Source organism: Gavia stellata, chromosome 21 (assembly GCF_030936135.1).
Source record: "Gavia stellata isolate bGavSte3 chromosome 21, bGavSte3.hap2, whole genome shotgun sequence".
Lineage (NCBI taxonomy): Eukaryota > Metazoa > Chordata > Aves > Gaviiformes > Gaviidae > Gavia > Gavia stellata.
In genome coordinates this window covers 13,765,031-13,782,073 of record NC_082614.1, presented here as the reverse complement: position 1 = coordinate 13,782,073, position 17,043 = coordinate 13,765,031, and the positions used below count along the sequence as shown (strand labels likewise).

Genomic DNA, 17,043 nt, shown 5'->3' with positions numbered 1-17,043 from the left:
TGATTAATTTCATGTGGATCTGTAGCGGAGCCGTGTGCTACGAGCAAGGCTGTGCATCACTCCTGAACCCGCTACTTCTGACTGTTCCCATGGCAAAACCAACCACAGCTACCAACGCAAACACAACCCGCAGATCTTGTCTGAAACAAGGCATTTTGAATCCTTCTCTCTCCGGCGAATCTCCAGATTCACTTCTCAGCACAGAGGTAAAGGATGCGATCCAGCATCACTGTGATAGCTCTGCCAGCCCGTGTTGACAAATTCCTCCCCATCGCTCAGGGAAGCCGTGCCAGCACATCTGGGAGACACACATATTGCCCAGATCCGCGGGGGCAGAGCTATGGTGGTGTTGGCATACACTTGCTTGTTCATTTCACGCTTTTCAGAGATCAGTCATTGTGTTTGATGTTCCAGAAAAGCGTAAGATGATCTTAACCTTGTGTTACCCATTTTTTACAACAGAACTTGGCTTGAGAATTCACACTTCAGTGAGGAACAGAAACTTGAAACTGCCCCTAAGCACCTACTGTATCAGGCTAAGATGTTACCATGTTGATTTCCACACTCTTCAAATTTGTAAAGTGGGGATTTTCCCCCCCCCAACTGCAAAGCCAAGAACTCAGTTTCTAACGAAAGGTGAGATTGAAAATACAGCACGTTGGCCACACATCCGTCAGGTAGGCCATTTTGGCCCACATAGTTGGCACTCCCGATTTAAAGCATATCAGAGAAAATAACCCAAGAAACAGTATGTGTTCCCTATAAATAGCTGTTCTCTAGGTAGTAGTCAGTGTGTGGTTTACGAACAAGATCTGCCCAAACTACATCAAAGCGCCTGAATATTCACTGCCTGATTTTGCTGAGTTGTGTGTCTAATTTGGCTAACACCTCCTGTTGCAGACCATTATCCTGTTTTCTTTCATAGCCCTCTGAACTCTATGGTAGCATTTGAACAGATTTTAGGTCGATTTTATTGGAAGATTTTTGCACTGATTTAGTGTGTGGGCTATTTGAGCCAAGTGAAACAGGAACTATATTCCTAAGGCATGAAAAGGCAGAAAGGAAATTTTCTTATTGAAATATAATTTTTCCACATTACTTAATAGTCTAGAAAGTTAATACCTTTCTGGCAGCACTTCCCACTGGAAAAAAAAAAAAATTCTACTGGTTCCTACTCAGCCAAACAACAATGTAATAATGTTTTAGGTTGGGTTAAACGTCTTAGAAACTGGCAGGTGTCACAGCCACCTTGCCTTCAGTGAAAAAGGCAATTGAGAGCCCTTATGAAACAAGGGATTTACATCAGTAGCGGCTACTACACAAAAACCAGGCACATGGCAAGGTCTGAATAGATGGTGAATCACGTGGCCCAAGGGATTTTTCGGGGTGGGGGCGTGTGTGTAAAATATCAGGCCATGAGGACCAGATGGTGGAGCTCTGCGTGTGTAAGAGAAACAGCAAAAAACACCACAGAAATGAGTGCAGAGTACTGAGAAGCAGCTGAAAGTCAAGGAGACAGAGCTTTGATTTTGAAAAAAGGTATTTCCAGGGTTGAGCGAGGGTCGAAAGAAGCTTGGGATTGTGAGCGAAAACACAACTGCCAAAAGAAAATTGTACAGTTGTTCTGTAAATAAATTGAATTACCTTGAGTATACACCTAGCTTTGTCATAGGCTTCTCCTCTTACACTGATATTGTCACCCATAATTTCTTTGTGTGTGCAAGGTACAGTTCAGCTCTCCTACACTACAGTTTCCCCTTCCCTATCTGCCCTCTCAGTTCACACTACATTCTGTGGGGCAGAGATTGTTCTTCAATAAGAGCCTGTGCACATGACAAACAATTGTTGCCCTTGTGTAACATCTGAAATTTATCAGAAATTCACTCTACTTACATGGTAAATCCCATTTTTTAGGGTCTGTCTTTCCTATTGTAAACTCTTCAGGGCGTTCTCTCTTGCTCTATATGCACATGCTGTAGTGGGAATTCATTGCTGAAAACACAAATAATTAATATCACTGGTAATGCTCAAAAATAAATATTTAAGGCTCTCTCTTGTTATGCACATTCTTAACTAAGTTTATTAATATTTCCTCTGACATAAATGGGGCTACTTGTTCTTATTGTTAATTTTATGTTTAAGTCTTTGTGAAGCTGGGGTCTGTATTATCAAGGAGGAAATTCCTAAGTGTATTTCAAAAACGTAGTTCTAAGGACATTAAGGAAGAACAGGTCCCCACTCTTGTCTAGTTTATATTACCATACAAACTAATAATACGAGTATACAGCAGATGGCGTGGGCTGTTACTCCTCTCTGCAATTGTGGCTACAAGGAAGTACCAGTAGTCTTGAGACCTTGCTGGTTAGCCAAAATAGTTGTATTTTCCATTAGAAATATTACTGCGAGCCATGCTTCTTAGCCTAAGGGCATGCACTAGGACAGCGCTTAAGTGATCGGAAACTTAAAACTTTGAGAGTATTCAGAGTTCCTCCAAATGGAAGAACATAGCTAACCAGAATATTTTGTCAAATCTGTTAACATATTTACTATTTAGAACAGTATTCTTTGAGCAGAAAAATTTACAACTGTGCTTTTTTCCCCCCACTTGACCCTCTATAGTCACAAAACTCATGGGCTTTTAATATTATTGAATCTGTTTCCTTGTTTTTTCCAAGCACATCACAAGGGACAGAGAGAGAGGCAGCACAAGCGTTGGTGGCGTTTCCTTAGGAGGTCAGGCTAAAGCTATGCCTTGAGGTTCTTCCATTGTACCAGAACTGTCCAGGAGATTGCAAGCACTTTTGCCCGTGCTTGATATTTTGAGAAATGGGAGCAGCAACTTATTTCATCACCCTCTATTGTAAAAAAAATCATTGCTTCAGTATTAATCCTGATCTGTGAGTCTTATTTGTGTGTCCTCATAACTAACCTGAATTACCCGTCAATACCATCTCAAGTGTTAATGCACCTTTTAAAAATCATAAACTTCCAGCAGTTTTCCTAGGCAGTGTGCTAACCTTTCACGCCTTCCTATTATTTTCCTTGGCAATCGTGAAGCGACAAATTGGTAACAAGACTGGAACACAGATATTTACCATAACCCATTAAAGTCTTGATTTTGGTATGCTCACTGTAAATGTCTATACATATATTGACTCTTGAGCTGCAGATAAATAAGCTTTTGATGAAACAGAACTTGTGCCAAAATCAATATACAGGCCAAAACAAAAGTAGGAGAAGGACACTTGTAATTAATCATGATTAGATTTGAATTTTACTAATAGAAGGTTGAATCCTCCTCCATTTAAATCAGTGGCAGAATTCCATATTCAATTTTACCTTTTCAGAGTCAGGAAAATACACCTAGCTTTTGCATAGGACTTTATATGCCTAAAGCACTGCATACCCGTTAATTAAAAATAAGTAACTGAGACACTGAAATGCTGTATTTCGTCAGGAGTAAGTTGACTCACTACAAATAGAACATCCATTATTTAAAAACAGTCTTTGGAGTGTTCACAGTTGATTTGATAATCTACTCATTTTATATTGTTTTGTCCTGAATAGAAAGGTGTGCAAATCTAAAAAGGTTCCTTAACTATAAAATGTAAAAGGAGACAAAGCTGTAAGAAATGTAAAGATTGTTTTGTGAGACTTGCAAAAAAAAAAAAAAAAAAGGGCAAAAAACCCAACCTAACAACAAGCCACAAAATACCTTTATCCCCCCAAAAACTTATGGCAATAATCGACTTGAAAAAAAAACCTGAATTACAGCAGTCAGACTACTAAGCCTATCTGCTGATCGTATCATACATAGTGTGAAGCTGGTTTTGAGCCTGGTCCAAATAAATCGTTTCAGGGCAAAACAATTTTTTCCTGGACCATTCATTCCTGTGCAATACTGGAATGCTCTCAGCCATTGCAGTCGACAGGAGCTGATGGCTTTTGCTGTGTTCCAGATAAGACACATAAGATTGCAGTTCATAAAGCATTTTTTTGACAGCTTGTGCATTCTACATGCTTGCATCAACTTTTTCCTCAGTAAAATGGTTAGTTTTAAATAGGTGTGAATTTGGCTGCTTTTTTATTATTTTAATTATATGACACTTTGTTGGGTATTTACACCCAACTATTGCCGAAATATCCTTTTCTTGCTTTTCGTTTGCGCTCTGCACAAAGCAGAACGAGCTGGGGAGCGCAGTCGTGTTTGCGTTCGGTCTGGAAGGCCATCTAGTGACACAACCGTGCAGGAGAAAATGCAAAACCCCGTCTGAGTTGTGATTATTTTTTTTCTCTTAGTTGAATTAAATGATCTTGCGACACGCAAGCATGCCCTCGGGGGTTTGCTGCTATTCCCACAAGTGGTATTTCAAAAATTTAACAGGCATTTTTGATTTCTTAAGAACTGACGGGGTTTCTTTGAGATGGAGCACGCTGTTAATCCCTGCTAGGAAAGAAACACAATTTTTTGTGCAGAACGGTGGTAGATTGGCACCTGAGCAGCTCTGTCACGAACACAGCGTCACTCCCCTGACCTGTGTATCGGAGCCAAACCTACCTGGCTGTTGTGCTCCCCTGCCTTCCACGGCACAAAACAACGCCAGGCAGGTGCCTGGGGCCACCACATCTCTGCGATTAAAATGTGAAATTCCGGTTTATTTTCATCGTGGCTCACCTTGGATGGTTGGGACTGGGTGAATAAGCAATGAGCAGAGCTGTCGGTTCCTACTCGAGCAATAAATACAGTAGAAAACAAGTAGGGCCAGCAACAAGGCGCGTTTCGGGGGGTCCCTCGGGGCGTCTCTGCCTCGCCCCCGCCGTGGCTGGCACTGCACCCGCTGCACGCTCTCCCCTCGGCCCTCGGGACCGGGATCCGCCGCTGCAGCCATTGAGGTTGAACTGGAAGACATCCCCTCAGCTGCTGGCCACCCAACATGGCGCTCGAGGTCCAAAGGAGCTGGCTGGAGGAATAAAGGAGGGCTGAGGGGGAGGCCGCAGGTGCTGGATGGTGATGAGCACCCGAGCGTGGGTAACATGGCGGGCGGGTGGGAAGCGCAACGGGGACAGGGCCCGACGGCCCCGGGGGACGGAGGCCTTGGGGGCTCACCGGGAGGACGGGGCGCGCACCGCTGCGGGCTCGCGGGGGAGAGGGCCTGACGGGGTGCTGAGGGGGTCCTGCGGTGCCCGCCGGGGCTGCCTCCGCCTCAGCGCTGGGGCCCCGCGGGTGACCCTGGGCTCGCCCTCGGGCGTCGCAGAGCCGTGAGGGGGTTGAGGCCTTCGGGGAGCGGCACCCGCCGCCGCCCCGGGGCTCAGGCGGGCTGAGGAGGCGGCGGCGCGGCCCCGGGCGGGGTCCTGAGGCCCCGGGCGGGGTCCTGAGGCGCCGGCGCCCGCGGCGCGGCCAATCCCCGGCGGGGCGCGGGCGGTGCCGGCCCGCCCCGGGGCGCCCGGAGCGCGGCGGGCGGGGGGAGCCGCGTACGCGGCCGCGCTGCGCTCCATGGAGGAGGCCAACGGGGCCCTGCCCGAGGGCGCGGCGGGGGGCTCCCGCGGCAGCGCGGCCGCCCCGTCGGGCAAGAAGGAGGTGAAGGTCGTCATCGTGGGGGACGGCGGCTGCGGGAAGACGTCGCTGCTGATGGTGTACGCCAAGGGCGCCTTCCCCGAGGTGAGCGGGGGCTCTCCCGCCGCCGGGCCCGGCCTGGCCGGGGCGCGAAGGGGCTGGGGAGCGCCCGGCCAAGCGGGCGGCGCGGGCCGTGGGCTGCTTCTCCCTCGCTAGAGCCGCTTCTCCTCCCGTTGCAGCAATACGCGCCGTCCGTCTTCGAGAAGTATACAACCAGCGTGACGGTGGGCAAAAAGGAGGTCACCCTCAATTTGTACGATACCGCAGGTGAGGAGGGTTTTTTTCCCCCACAGACTTTTCGGTATTCTCCATCCCAAAACTGCAAGAGGCGGTTTCGGCGCGGCCGCTGGCCTGGGACTGAGCCCAAACCCAGCCCTCAGGTTTTTGGAATTTCAGACAAATAAGCAGAAACTGCTTTTACCGGCGTAAAACGTTGCTTCTGCCAACATGCCCCTATTTCTGTTGCAGCAGCTTTTGCTGCGTCAACTTAAACCAGACTGATGCTGGAAGACTGTAAAGCTGGACGCATTTTCAAGCCGCTGGCGTACTTTTAGCGTAATATCGCAGCTCAGACTGCTAGAGATTAAAGTACAGACAAAACAACACCCGTTACCTGTTGCATGCATAAATGTGCCTTCCAGAAAAAAAAGGGTCGCTTGTCTAATGGCAGTTCTAGCCATGGGCTTGTTCATCATCTTAACAACTCAGTTTATTAAGAAAATCACATCAAATAGCAAACATATCTGAAGGTATTAAAACCCAGTTCCCAGATGCAGAGCATAATACAATCAACCAGGAAAATACTTTAATCTCCTGCCATGTGCGATCGAATAGTGAAGGAAAAAAAAGCTGGTTTGTGTTGAAAAGCAAAAGGACGTAGCAGTAAAAGTTATTTGAAAATGCTGGTAGTTTTGTTCAGGTTCATTTCAGGAGCTTGTGAAATGGTTTGTGTTCAACTTCATTCAAAGTTCCTAGACTGTTACCCAGCTGCATTCCTAAACGAACCCTCAAATTGACATATGCTCCGTTTCAGCTCAGTGTAGATCACCTGTTTCAGTTCAAGCCTGTGGACTTGTTCCAAATTTACACCAAGACAAATAAGAAACAAATGCAGTCTATATTAATTTTTTAAAAGTAATAAAACACTTACCTTGTTGCATACTGTACATGATAGCTGAATGGATAACTTTAAAGTTTTTTAATCTAAAAGTTAATTTTATTGCTAATCTTTACTGCAGTGTAGTAAGATCCTAAGCACCCAATTTGCCAATATATCTTCTTGTGTCAATGTTACTGTTCTCGTGTCCAGTGATTTGGATAATGTAGCTTCTACTGAATGGCAAGGCTTTTGTGTTTAAGACTTAACAGAAAAGAAAAGGGCTGAAATCTAGCGTGAGCAACCAAAGAGGGCTTTCCTTAATATAGAGTGTTGGCACAAGGAACTTGCCACAGTGAACTTGTTGAGTTTTTATGTTTGTTTGCTGTCTGTGGAATTTTTGCCTGTCACACAGTTCTTGATACTTGGCTGGCTCTTATTTAAAATCACCACGCTGCAGTTTCCAACATTCGCCTTTGGAGTCTCTTCGAGGCTTTAAGGAACATGGGCTGGATCCAGAAACGGCAGTAGGTCGGGCAAGTTCAGTATTGCAGCACTAAACTCTCGCAAGCCTGACGTAAGTGCCCAGCTCCTTGCATCGTGCAGGGAGTTCAGCTCTGTGCAAGACCTAGAGCCACCAGCAGCCCGGAGAACGCTCGCTGAACCTGGTGCTGGTGGCTTGTCTTACCCTGTTTCCTTGTTCGGGCATGTAACTTTAGCAGAGAGTGTCCACCTTCCCACATACAGTTCACAGCTATAAATACTGTCTTGGACCAAAGCACTGCCCCACTGAAGAACAGAGCGGGGCGTATTTTGTGTCTCGTAAGACACACTGGGAAGCGGAGATGCCATTGTTGCCTAGTTGGCAGAGCTCTCTGCCATGAAGAGCAATTGCTTTCCATCTCTCTTCTGGAAACCTTGAAACCCAACGTGTTTCACCTCCCAAAACAGTGTCATTGCCACCAGGCTACAAGTTGCTAGAGGCTGCTGACACTTGTCTCCTCCCTTCCTGTTAAATTTCTTTTGCTTTGCACGAGACACATCAAGATTATCAGGTGCAAAGAAAGGGGGGGCATTGCCACCTTGGTTAAGGCATTTGCTTGGGAGGGGGAACGACTTGAGATTTAGTTCTGTTTCAGAGCTGCTTACATAGGTTTATGTTACAGGTCTGTGTCATACTCTGTAATTCAAGCAGCTTTTCATCCTCTTTCTGAAGCTGGAAGTTATGCTAGAGGAAGAACTTACTTGAGCACACATGTTAATCTCATCCTGTTTTTAATAATACAAAACTGATGTTGAGTTCCTTAAGGGTTAGACTAGGACCAAGCGTTGTGTCCTGTCCTCTAAGTTCAAATAGTGCAGTAAGAGAAGAGCAAGGGGAGCGTCCAGTTCAGGAGATGAGAGCTCCTGTCCCTCTGCCACGTGGGTGCAGCACGGGAGATGCAGTTTTGGAATCAGTGTTTCACTATGTTGACTTGCTTATGTTGTATCATGCAGCAGCAACTCATTAAATTCCTCTCTCAGCTGGGTGATGATGCTCTGGGGTGGCTGTACAGCAGCAATTGCAAGTTAAAGAGGAGTCTAAACATACAACTTACTACTGGAAGCACAGTGGTTTAACAGTGCAGCGTATTGGCCATATTTTATGAATCATCTTCTGACTGACTGAACTGCTTGATTTGGTCTTGCTCTTCTCTAAAATCCTAAGACAGCTTTACGCTTGTGTTTTGCTTCTCAGCCTGAAAGGTTCCCAAATCATTCAGATTATCATAAAATCATTTAAACGGGATCAAAAGGATGTAAAACCATTTCTGAGGTGAAGGGCTTCAGCTAATGCCATGTAGCAGTGTAGGGGAGGAGAAGGCAAAGCTGTTCTAAAAAATGTCACTGGATCTTCATGATGCACCCATTGCAGAAAGGACTTTGATATTTTTAGGGTCTTGCTAAGAGCAACACTAGAGCTGCAGATACTTCAGCGTCATGGGAAGGTAAAGGGACAGGTTCAGCTCTGTGGACTGTTTGAAGTTAGAAGGATTCTTTGTATTGTCAAGTCCTGTGCAGCTTGAGACTTTGAGCTTGTCCTCCTTACTGAAGGAGAAGGGCACAAACAAAGTCCCTAAGAATCAAACATTTCAAGCTACAAAAGGTATTCTTTTCTTGACAAGAATTTTGGTAAGAAATGAAGTTAATGAGTTAGTCTAAAATATGCTAGAATAACAATTTTTCAGGAGACTTTTGTACTAGGCTACTCTTGTCTTCCTCATCAGAGAGACCTCTTGCTGTTGCAGGAAGTTGGTGGTATACATACGCAATGCGTAAAGGCGTTGTAATGTCACTTGTCTCGTCTGCAAACAGGCTTTGCAGCTGCTTACTCAATTAAAAGTTTCCCATTTCTTGCTGTGCTTGATGGAGGCAAAGGCATTGAGAGGTGAATTAACTCTGCAATTTTTTTACACGGTATGGGAGCAGCGTTGATGCTTTAGCTGGAGTTCAGACCCAAGGTTCAGTGCAGGACTTTATCAGACCAAAGAAAAGAGCTCTGCTGGGCTGGGGAGGAAGTAATGCCTCATCATTGTGGGTGCTCGCTCTGACTGGCAGGAAGCAGACACGAAGCCTCCAGCGGGGTTTTTCAGGTCCGTAACGACAGATGCACGGCAGTCTGAGGCCTTAAGAGAAATTTTAAAAGCTGGTATAGGCAAGAATAATTTTTTGTAACTTTGAAAGGGAGGGCGTGCCTGAGGAAGACAAAAAAAAAACCCCAACTTTTTAATTGAAGTGTGCACCCTGCCCCCCAAATGTCCTCTTCTACTGGTTTTATTCCTGCCAAGAATGTGTTTCCCAATTTTTTTTAAACCGAGTAGTGAAAAAACATAGCTGGCAAGCTAATAACCATGGTATTCCCATAGAGCCTGCAGAATAACAAATCAAAGAGAATTGGGTGCATTTCTGTGTGCCTGTGAGGGCTCGCCATCGCATGGTTCCATGTCGATCCTAAACCATGAGTGTGGAGTATCACGGGCAACACATGGCCTTGCATCAGAAGTGGTCGGCTGGTCTGGACTGGGTGGCAGGATATTACATTCTTCCTTACCCGCTGGTGCTTGGTGGCAGTGGACAGCGCTGCTGTGTGTTAGGACAGCACGTACTGGTAGACTACTAGGCTGGCAAGGCTTGACTCTCATCGTTTACCCTCTCCTGTCAATGGCAATGGGTGCTGAGCTCCTTTACGGACTGAGCAACGCACAGGCTGGTACGTCTTTGGGGGTGAAGGGGTGAGAAAGAGCAGAGGTGAACACATACGTGAGACCGAGACCTGTGGTTTCACTTCTTCCCCCACTCACCCTCAACCATCACCTGAGGTCCCACCCCACCCGTAGGACCCAACTGCAGTGATGTGGGTTACGCAGCGTGTCACAGAGGCATGCGGGAGTGCGATCTTTGCAAAATATTAGCAAATTTTAGATGTATTCAACTGGACAGAGTTTTTTCTTTAAAAAAAAAAGACAGGGTCTCTGATGCTACAAGGAATTGAGGAAGGCAGAGGAGAGTCACAGATAGGGATGCACGTAGGCATATATTTCACCAATTCTTCCACAGCATGCTTTTTGTTAATTGGGGAAAGAAAACAGCTACCTGTGCTTGAGGAAGTGCACTCAGGGGCCTTGCATATACACTCAGTTACTGCTTAGGTTCAGCCCTGTTCCTTCATTTTAAAAGTCTTCTGGTAGAAGACCTAAATCTGTGCCAAATTAGCTCTGACCACAGACTGAGCAGCTTTACAGAGAAAAAGTCTCCCAGGCCCTTTCTTGCATTTCATCAGCAACGCTTAAGGAGAGGGGGTGAAAGGGTTTGTATTCAGTGAGAGGGATGTCGGTGTTTAGACAGAGCTTGATCTGGGTCCTGTTACATCCTCAGCAGCTGAAAAACTGCATCTGAGCTCTTAAAGAATAGCTTCCTCTCCTTCCAAGTGAGCACTGCAACCATCCAACCATAACACAAGTTAAGCAATTACCGTCTAACCTCCCCGCTGTGGTCTTGCATTATACCTTGTTCTGTGCTCTGGATGTAAAATTCCAAATACGCATAGAGCTGCATTTTACACAGCAGCATTTTCTCATGCATTTATTTTCTTGGTTTGCTTAAAAAACCAGAACTGCACAGCTGGTTTTGAAGATGAAGGTGCAGTTCACTGGGGCATATCTGTAGTTTTTGACTTGCAATACAGCATATGTGTGTCACATCACTGGAGACATCTCTTCTGTTATCCCATCCAAGAGAGTATGGTTTTAGCTGTATGTTCCAATTCCAGTCAAACAAACATTTTTCTTCCAAGGGGATAGTCCTGTCTGCCTCATAAATTGCCTGCAATAATTCGGAGGACCTTTTGATTTTACAAGCTATTTCGGTAGACGCTCAGAGGCATGAACTTGAACAGGGAAAAATCACACACAGCACATAACATTAGTGGAAGTTAGGAGGAAAAAAAAAGTTTGGCACCTGACGTGTTTAGTGCATTTAGAGGATTATCTCAGCAACAAAATTGTAAATCTGTTGCAAACAAGTAGGTGGATTTGGGAGACTAAGAAGGGCTAAGCAGTACAGTCTTTGCTCTGAATGTTTATACAATATGCATAATTTTGTCAATTGTCTATTATTTCTGAATTAAACCTTGAGGGATCAATCCTTCTTTGTTCTGCACCTCGCCCACAGAGCACGCTGCTCTTGCAGGAGCTCAAAGACAAGAGTGGTCCAAACCTAAGATTCCCGTTTTACAAACATCTCGGGCAAACTGAACAATGCCTTATCCAGTAGGGATTACCTTGTAATAACCTGTATCTCGAGCCATCGTTTAAATTAAGGAGGGGAGCAAAGTATTGTAGAATTATTGGCCTTCTGGTATCTGCAGTTCTTCAGGCTGCAGCTGGAGACAAGCACGTTAGCTAGAGCGATGAGTATGTGACTTGGGACTGAGCCAGATGCCAGGGCAGGAATAATTGGTATAAAGTTGGAGCACGCTGAAATTTTCAGCATCCCTTCATTTGAAATACCAGTACAAAGATTTGAGATGTGTGACTTCCCTGTAGGGCGGTTTCTGGGTTGTGTGTACATTGTGGTGATGGTGGGAAGGAATGGCATTCCCAGTTCTCGTTCCGGAAATTTGGTGCATCACAGAGATGTACCTGATGCCAGGGGCAGTATTCAGGTGGCAAACAGATCTTCTACAGACTGCTTAAATCCTGGTTTCTTCTTTATTAAATCTCTGAAAAAATCTCAAATTAAAAAGATTGGGTTTTTTTCCTGAGCTGCCAACTATATCTGGTAATTTCTGCTTGCTTGAACTTAATCTCTCAAAGCAAGGCACCTTCAGACCCCAGCACGGTGATTACTGCTAAATCATATGTACAGCAAGGGAAAGAGTACAGGTCAGAAGTAAATTAGGTTCCTCTCATCAGATCACGTGCTAGAATATCGCTAATCAGAAGTATGACAAATCCCCTGCTTTTCCAGAATTCAGCAGCATCCCTAAGATCTGCTGTGTAGTCCTGCTTCAAAGGCCACTTAAGCCTGGCTCGTGTTGCAGCGTGTCTTGTAAAATCACGTGCGTGCTGCTACAGCGAGCAGTGGTGCTAAAGGCACCGTGTGCTAATTGCTGCTTCCTGGGAAAAGCAAATTGCCACTAAGGTTTTTACTTCAGCATTCACATCTAGGAAATACGGCGTTTCATCTCCTCACAGCATCGCCTGTGCAAATGTATTTGGGAGAATGGAACCACTGCCAGATTGCAAATGTTTTAATCGATAACTGTCAAATTCCTTGTGAGCAGCAACTTGGCAATCGGCGATGAGAACTGCTTCTAAGTACTTAGCAGGTGGACAAAGCAGGCTTCTTATTAAAACTTGCCAAGGACATGTTTTATATTCTAAAGCATCGGTTTTGTCAGTGAAGAGGAATCTCCTGCATTTAAGGGAAGGAATTTTACAAGTACAGAAAACTTTCAGTCTATGTAATTACAGTACCGTTGTTCTTGATCTCAAGTATGTATCTTTACGTATTCCCATCATACTGCTTGTTAAAGACAGAGATTTCTTTTATCCAAAACATTCTCTGTTTCAGGGCAGGAGGACTACGACCGGCTACGACCACTTTCTTACCAGAACACAAACGTCGTGTTAATTTGTTACGATGTCATGAACCCCACTAGCTATGATAACGTGGCAGCTAAGGTAAGAGGCTTTCATAATTGCTTCAACCTTTTAAATGAATTACATACGCCTGATATACAACAGGATGTCAGATTAACCAAGCCGATGCTTTTAGTGTCCTGTACCCTGGGTGTGTAGATGCACAGATCACTCATCGTGTACTGAGCTGCAGGTCACAGACCTTAGACCTGGAGCTCACCTCTCCACGGCTCGTAAGTGCTCAGAACTGGGCTTGACTCTGCAGTACACTAAAAAGATGACAAACGAGCAGTGAAATCACTGCTTTATCTGTAGCGATGTCACACGACCAAGATTGCACACAGGCATTTAAAATTCAAGTCCGCTTCCCTCACGTGCATCTTTAACTACAGGGGAGAAAGACGTAAGCAACCACTTGTCTGTACTAGGATTTCTGTAATGCTCCAAGGCAGGAGTTGGCATTCCTGTACGTAGCACCAGGAAAACAAAGCGAGACTTGGTCCAAATTCTGCTTTTAAATATGACTTTAGAGGAGCTCTTCTAAACTTAAACAGATGTTAAGTAAGCGCTTTGGCATAGCGGCAACTGACTTTAGATAGGACTTAAGTGTTTCTGTAATGTGCATGTTACGACTTTCAAAACGCTGAAATTGCAGCATATATTAAATGCTGATTCTGTTCCTTGGCTTTATTGTTTTGATTTCAGAAAAAAAAAGCCAGATGTAAAAGTTTTGTTTTTCTACCATCAGTGGTATCCTGAAGTGAATCACTTCTGCCGAGGCGTCCCGCTCGTACTGATCGGCTGCAAGACAGACCTTCGGAAAGACAAAGAACAGTTGCGCAAGCTCAGGGCTTCTAAGCAGGAACCCATTACTTACAACCAGGTAAATACAACTGCATTTAAAGTGGTGCCCTCTTTGCAAGACATAAAGCACACTTCAGTGGCATCATTGCACACAAGTGCAATCACAGATACTCCAAAATTAGGTGATCACAGTGGCCAGATAAAGAAATTATTGACAGTCAGCACTAACAGGGGTTTCTGTAAGTCCGCTTTTTGGAAGTGGCCAAATCACCACCCATTTTTAGTACCCAAGTCAAGAGAAATTTCACGAGCATTCTGCATATCTTGGGATGTCTGAAAGGAAACTACTAGCTATGCCCTCTAGGCTCATTACATCTCATTCTTGCTTCCTGTCACAGCTGGGTTATTACTGTTAGAAATTTGTAAGCCTTGACAAGTTTGTTGGACTCCCTAATTTTTATTAGCATACATTGTCCCCACTCCCTAATTTTTATTAGCATACATTGTCCCCAGCACTGGTACTTTGATCAGGATTGTGATAAAGACTGGAGATGCTAGGATACACGTTACAGGATTAAAATACTGACTGTTCTGGAAAAAATGTGTTTTGCAAACCCTATTTAAAAATAAATCCTTTCAAGGACAATAGCAAAAACATCTGCGAGGCTTCTCTAACATAAGAGACTTTTCTTTGAAATTTTTAAAGTAATCTGTAAAAAAAAATCTACATATTATCAACTGTTTTCAATTTAAGTATTACAAAGCACTGAGACTTACAACTAGCAGCATAGCTGTCATAGGTACAGGAGAAGCAGTCGGTGATGGAACAGCTTGTCCCATGTCACATGAGACCTTTCTGCTCTGGTCTCCTACTTTTTTTTTTTTTTTTTTGAACTACAAAGCCATCCTTCTCCTCTCATCTCAGTGCAAGAACAGCAGCTTTCAAATTGTTCGAGACGCAAGTCTGGGGAACAAGGTTAAGTGCACTAAGACCTTGAATGAATCACTTTTTTCTAAACAGCATGAGAAGAAACTGCAACTGCATCAGCACTAAACCACGCTGGGACTTTCAGCTCGTCTTCCTTGTGTGCAAGATGAGATGTCCGGCCTGTCGCTTTGTGAGCAGCTGCAGATTGTCCCTCATTTGCATTAATAACTCCCTTCATCACCCTCACATGTGAGGTTCAGGGCAAGCAACAGACACTTTTGGCAAGTCTGCTGAGGCCTCATGCAATTAAATTCCGGGGCCCACATAATGCAAAAACTTTGTCTCCTACATGAGCCCTTCCCACCTGGTTTTTCTCCCCTTAAATATACACTACCTCAGTCTTTTACAGCTGATGGCATCTTGAGTCAAGCAACACGATGCTTCCAATGCCAGGCACAGAGGAACTGAACAGTATCTGCCAGCACTGCAGCTTGCAAACAACTGGAAGGCACAAACTTCGCTTAAATATGCTGAAGAAAACTCCCCCTCTAGAAGCCTGGGTGCTCAAGTGACCCCACTCCCAGGGCTTATAACGAATAAATGCAGAGTTTGTGAGCTGTGGGTTGCAGACCTGGAATTCACACTCCAAGGCTCACAAGCATTCAAAACTGGGGGCTGACACTGCAGTGACAATAAAAGGATCACAAGCAAAGTAAGGAATCACTGTGTTCTGTCTGTAGTGATTTCACATGACCAGGATTGCATGCAAATGTTTGAGAGCCTGGTCTGTTCCCATCGCATGCATTTGGGCGAGGTTGAGAAAGGCAGGCACCCATTTGTGTATACAAGGATTTTGGCTGAGCCCTTGCGATGCTCCAAAGCAAAAGTTAGGGTTCCTGCATGTGCATCAGCAAAACAAGGCAAGGCATTGGCCCAGATTCTGCTCTTGCATGTGACATTTGTTACTAAAGGTGACATCACGTAATGGTTAAGGTCAGGCTTGAAAAAAATATCCCTGTGTAGACATCTTATCCTCGCCTGAGTATTTACCTCAGCATTTCTTTGAAACAAATTTAATACTGAGAATATTTTTACACTATCATCAGTCTGCATCTCAAAGTCTCTAATGCATTGAACTGTTAGGCCAGGCTCTAGGTCAACACAAGCGGGAAAAAAAATCTAGTTTATTTAACAGTGCCTCAGTGTATTACCAATGCCAGTTATGCCCTAGTACTATACTCAGAGGCAGCTTTTCTTCCTGACCTCCTGTTATGAAGATGTACAAAGTAATTCCCTTTCTTTCCCATCTCACCTTCCTTCTCAAATGCATTGGGTTTTCATCTTACCTTACCTTTTACTCTTTCCAGGGTGAAGCAGCTTGTCAGCAGATTAATGCAGAAGTTTATCTGGAGTGCTCAGCAAAATGTCGTGAAAACATAGAAAATGTTTTTAAAGAAGCAACAACCATTGCACTAAATGCCATGAAAAAAGCCAAGCGCCAAAAGAAGCGGACAGTGTGCTCAGTGTTATGATCTGGACTGCAAGAGAGCAGTGACTGCATGAGAGCCAAGTGATTCAAATTTTAAAAACAGTATAAAGACCTTTTTTTTCATTACAAGTTTGTATTGCTAGAACAATTTTTGTTTTAAAAATGTAATTATTTTTAATATTTTTTGTACTTTTGTTGCACTCCTCTCGCAAAGTTTTCAAAGCTCTTTATCAAGGTTAACTGATGCTGCATGCCTTTGTCCATCTGGCTTTTGCTCCTACCTGCAGACAACCACCAGTCAGGTCTTGCTTTCACTATTTAAATTGCAACGAACAGCGACTATATGACTTAACTAGTGGGTTTTTCCCCTCTGCGAAATAATCGTGCCATGCTATAGCTACAGTTTACTGTCTTCTTCAAGAAGAAAAGCCCCATCTTTAGGAAGAAGTTAGAGCAGCTTATCAGGGACCTTTGAAGAGGCAGGAATGAAGTTCTGTCTTAACTTTTTCAGATTAATTTACTTGATGGCAGTGGGATGAATTAGCCTCAAGCTGCCCCCAGAGCGCAGAGACAGAGCACCCGCTCCCCCGTACCCCTGGGCCAGCCTTGCAGAGCTGCTCCTTTACAGGTCTCCTTGCAAGGCCTGCTGCTGGAATAGAAAGTGGTTAGTTAATGGAAATACATCGGTTGCTCCAATTCAGAAATGGAGCATCATGGAAAATATTTAATTTACAGCACTCAAAGTCAGAAGTACTCCATGCAGCTACTATGTGTAATGTAAAGTCAGTTTTACCATAAACTTACATAGCTTATTTAATTCATGACAGATGCAAATATTGGTGCATGCTACGGGAAATACTTAACCCCTGTTCATTAACTGATGAAATCGTCTCTACTGCTATAAATTAAATTTTTCCCTTATGTGATGAA

At 44.4% G+C, this 17,043-nt stretch overlaps 1 protein-coding gene across 1 annotated transcript; it reads left to right on the top strand.

Moving 5' to 3' along the window:
- Positions 1-5,494: 5,494 nt before the first annotated feature.
- RHOF (ras homolog family member F, filopodia associated) lies at positions 5,495-16,156 on the top strand. Its single transcript, XM_059827533.1, has 5 exons — positions 5,495-5,659; positions 5,794-5,881; positions 12,825-12,934; positions 13,641-13,775; positions 15,992-16,156. Exons 1-5 carry the CDS (start codon positions 5,495-5,497, stop codon positions 16,154-16,156), a joined length of 663 nt encoding a protein of 220 aa, XP_059683516.1.
- Positions 16,157-17,043: the final 887 nt, after the last annotated feature.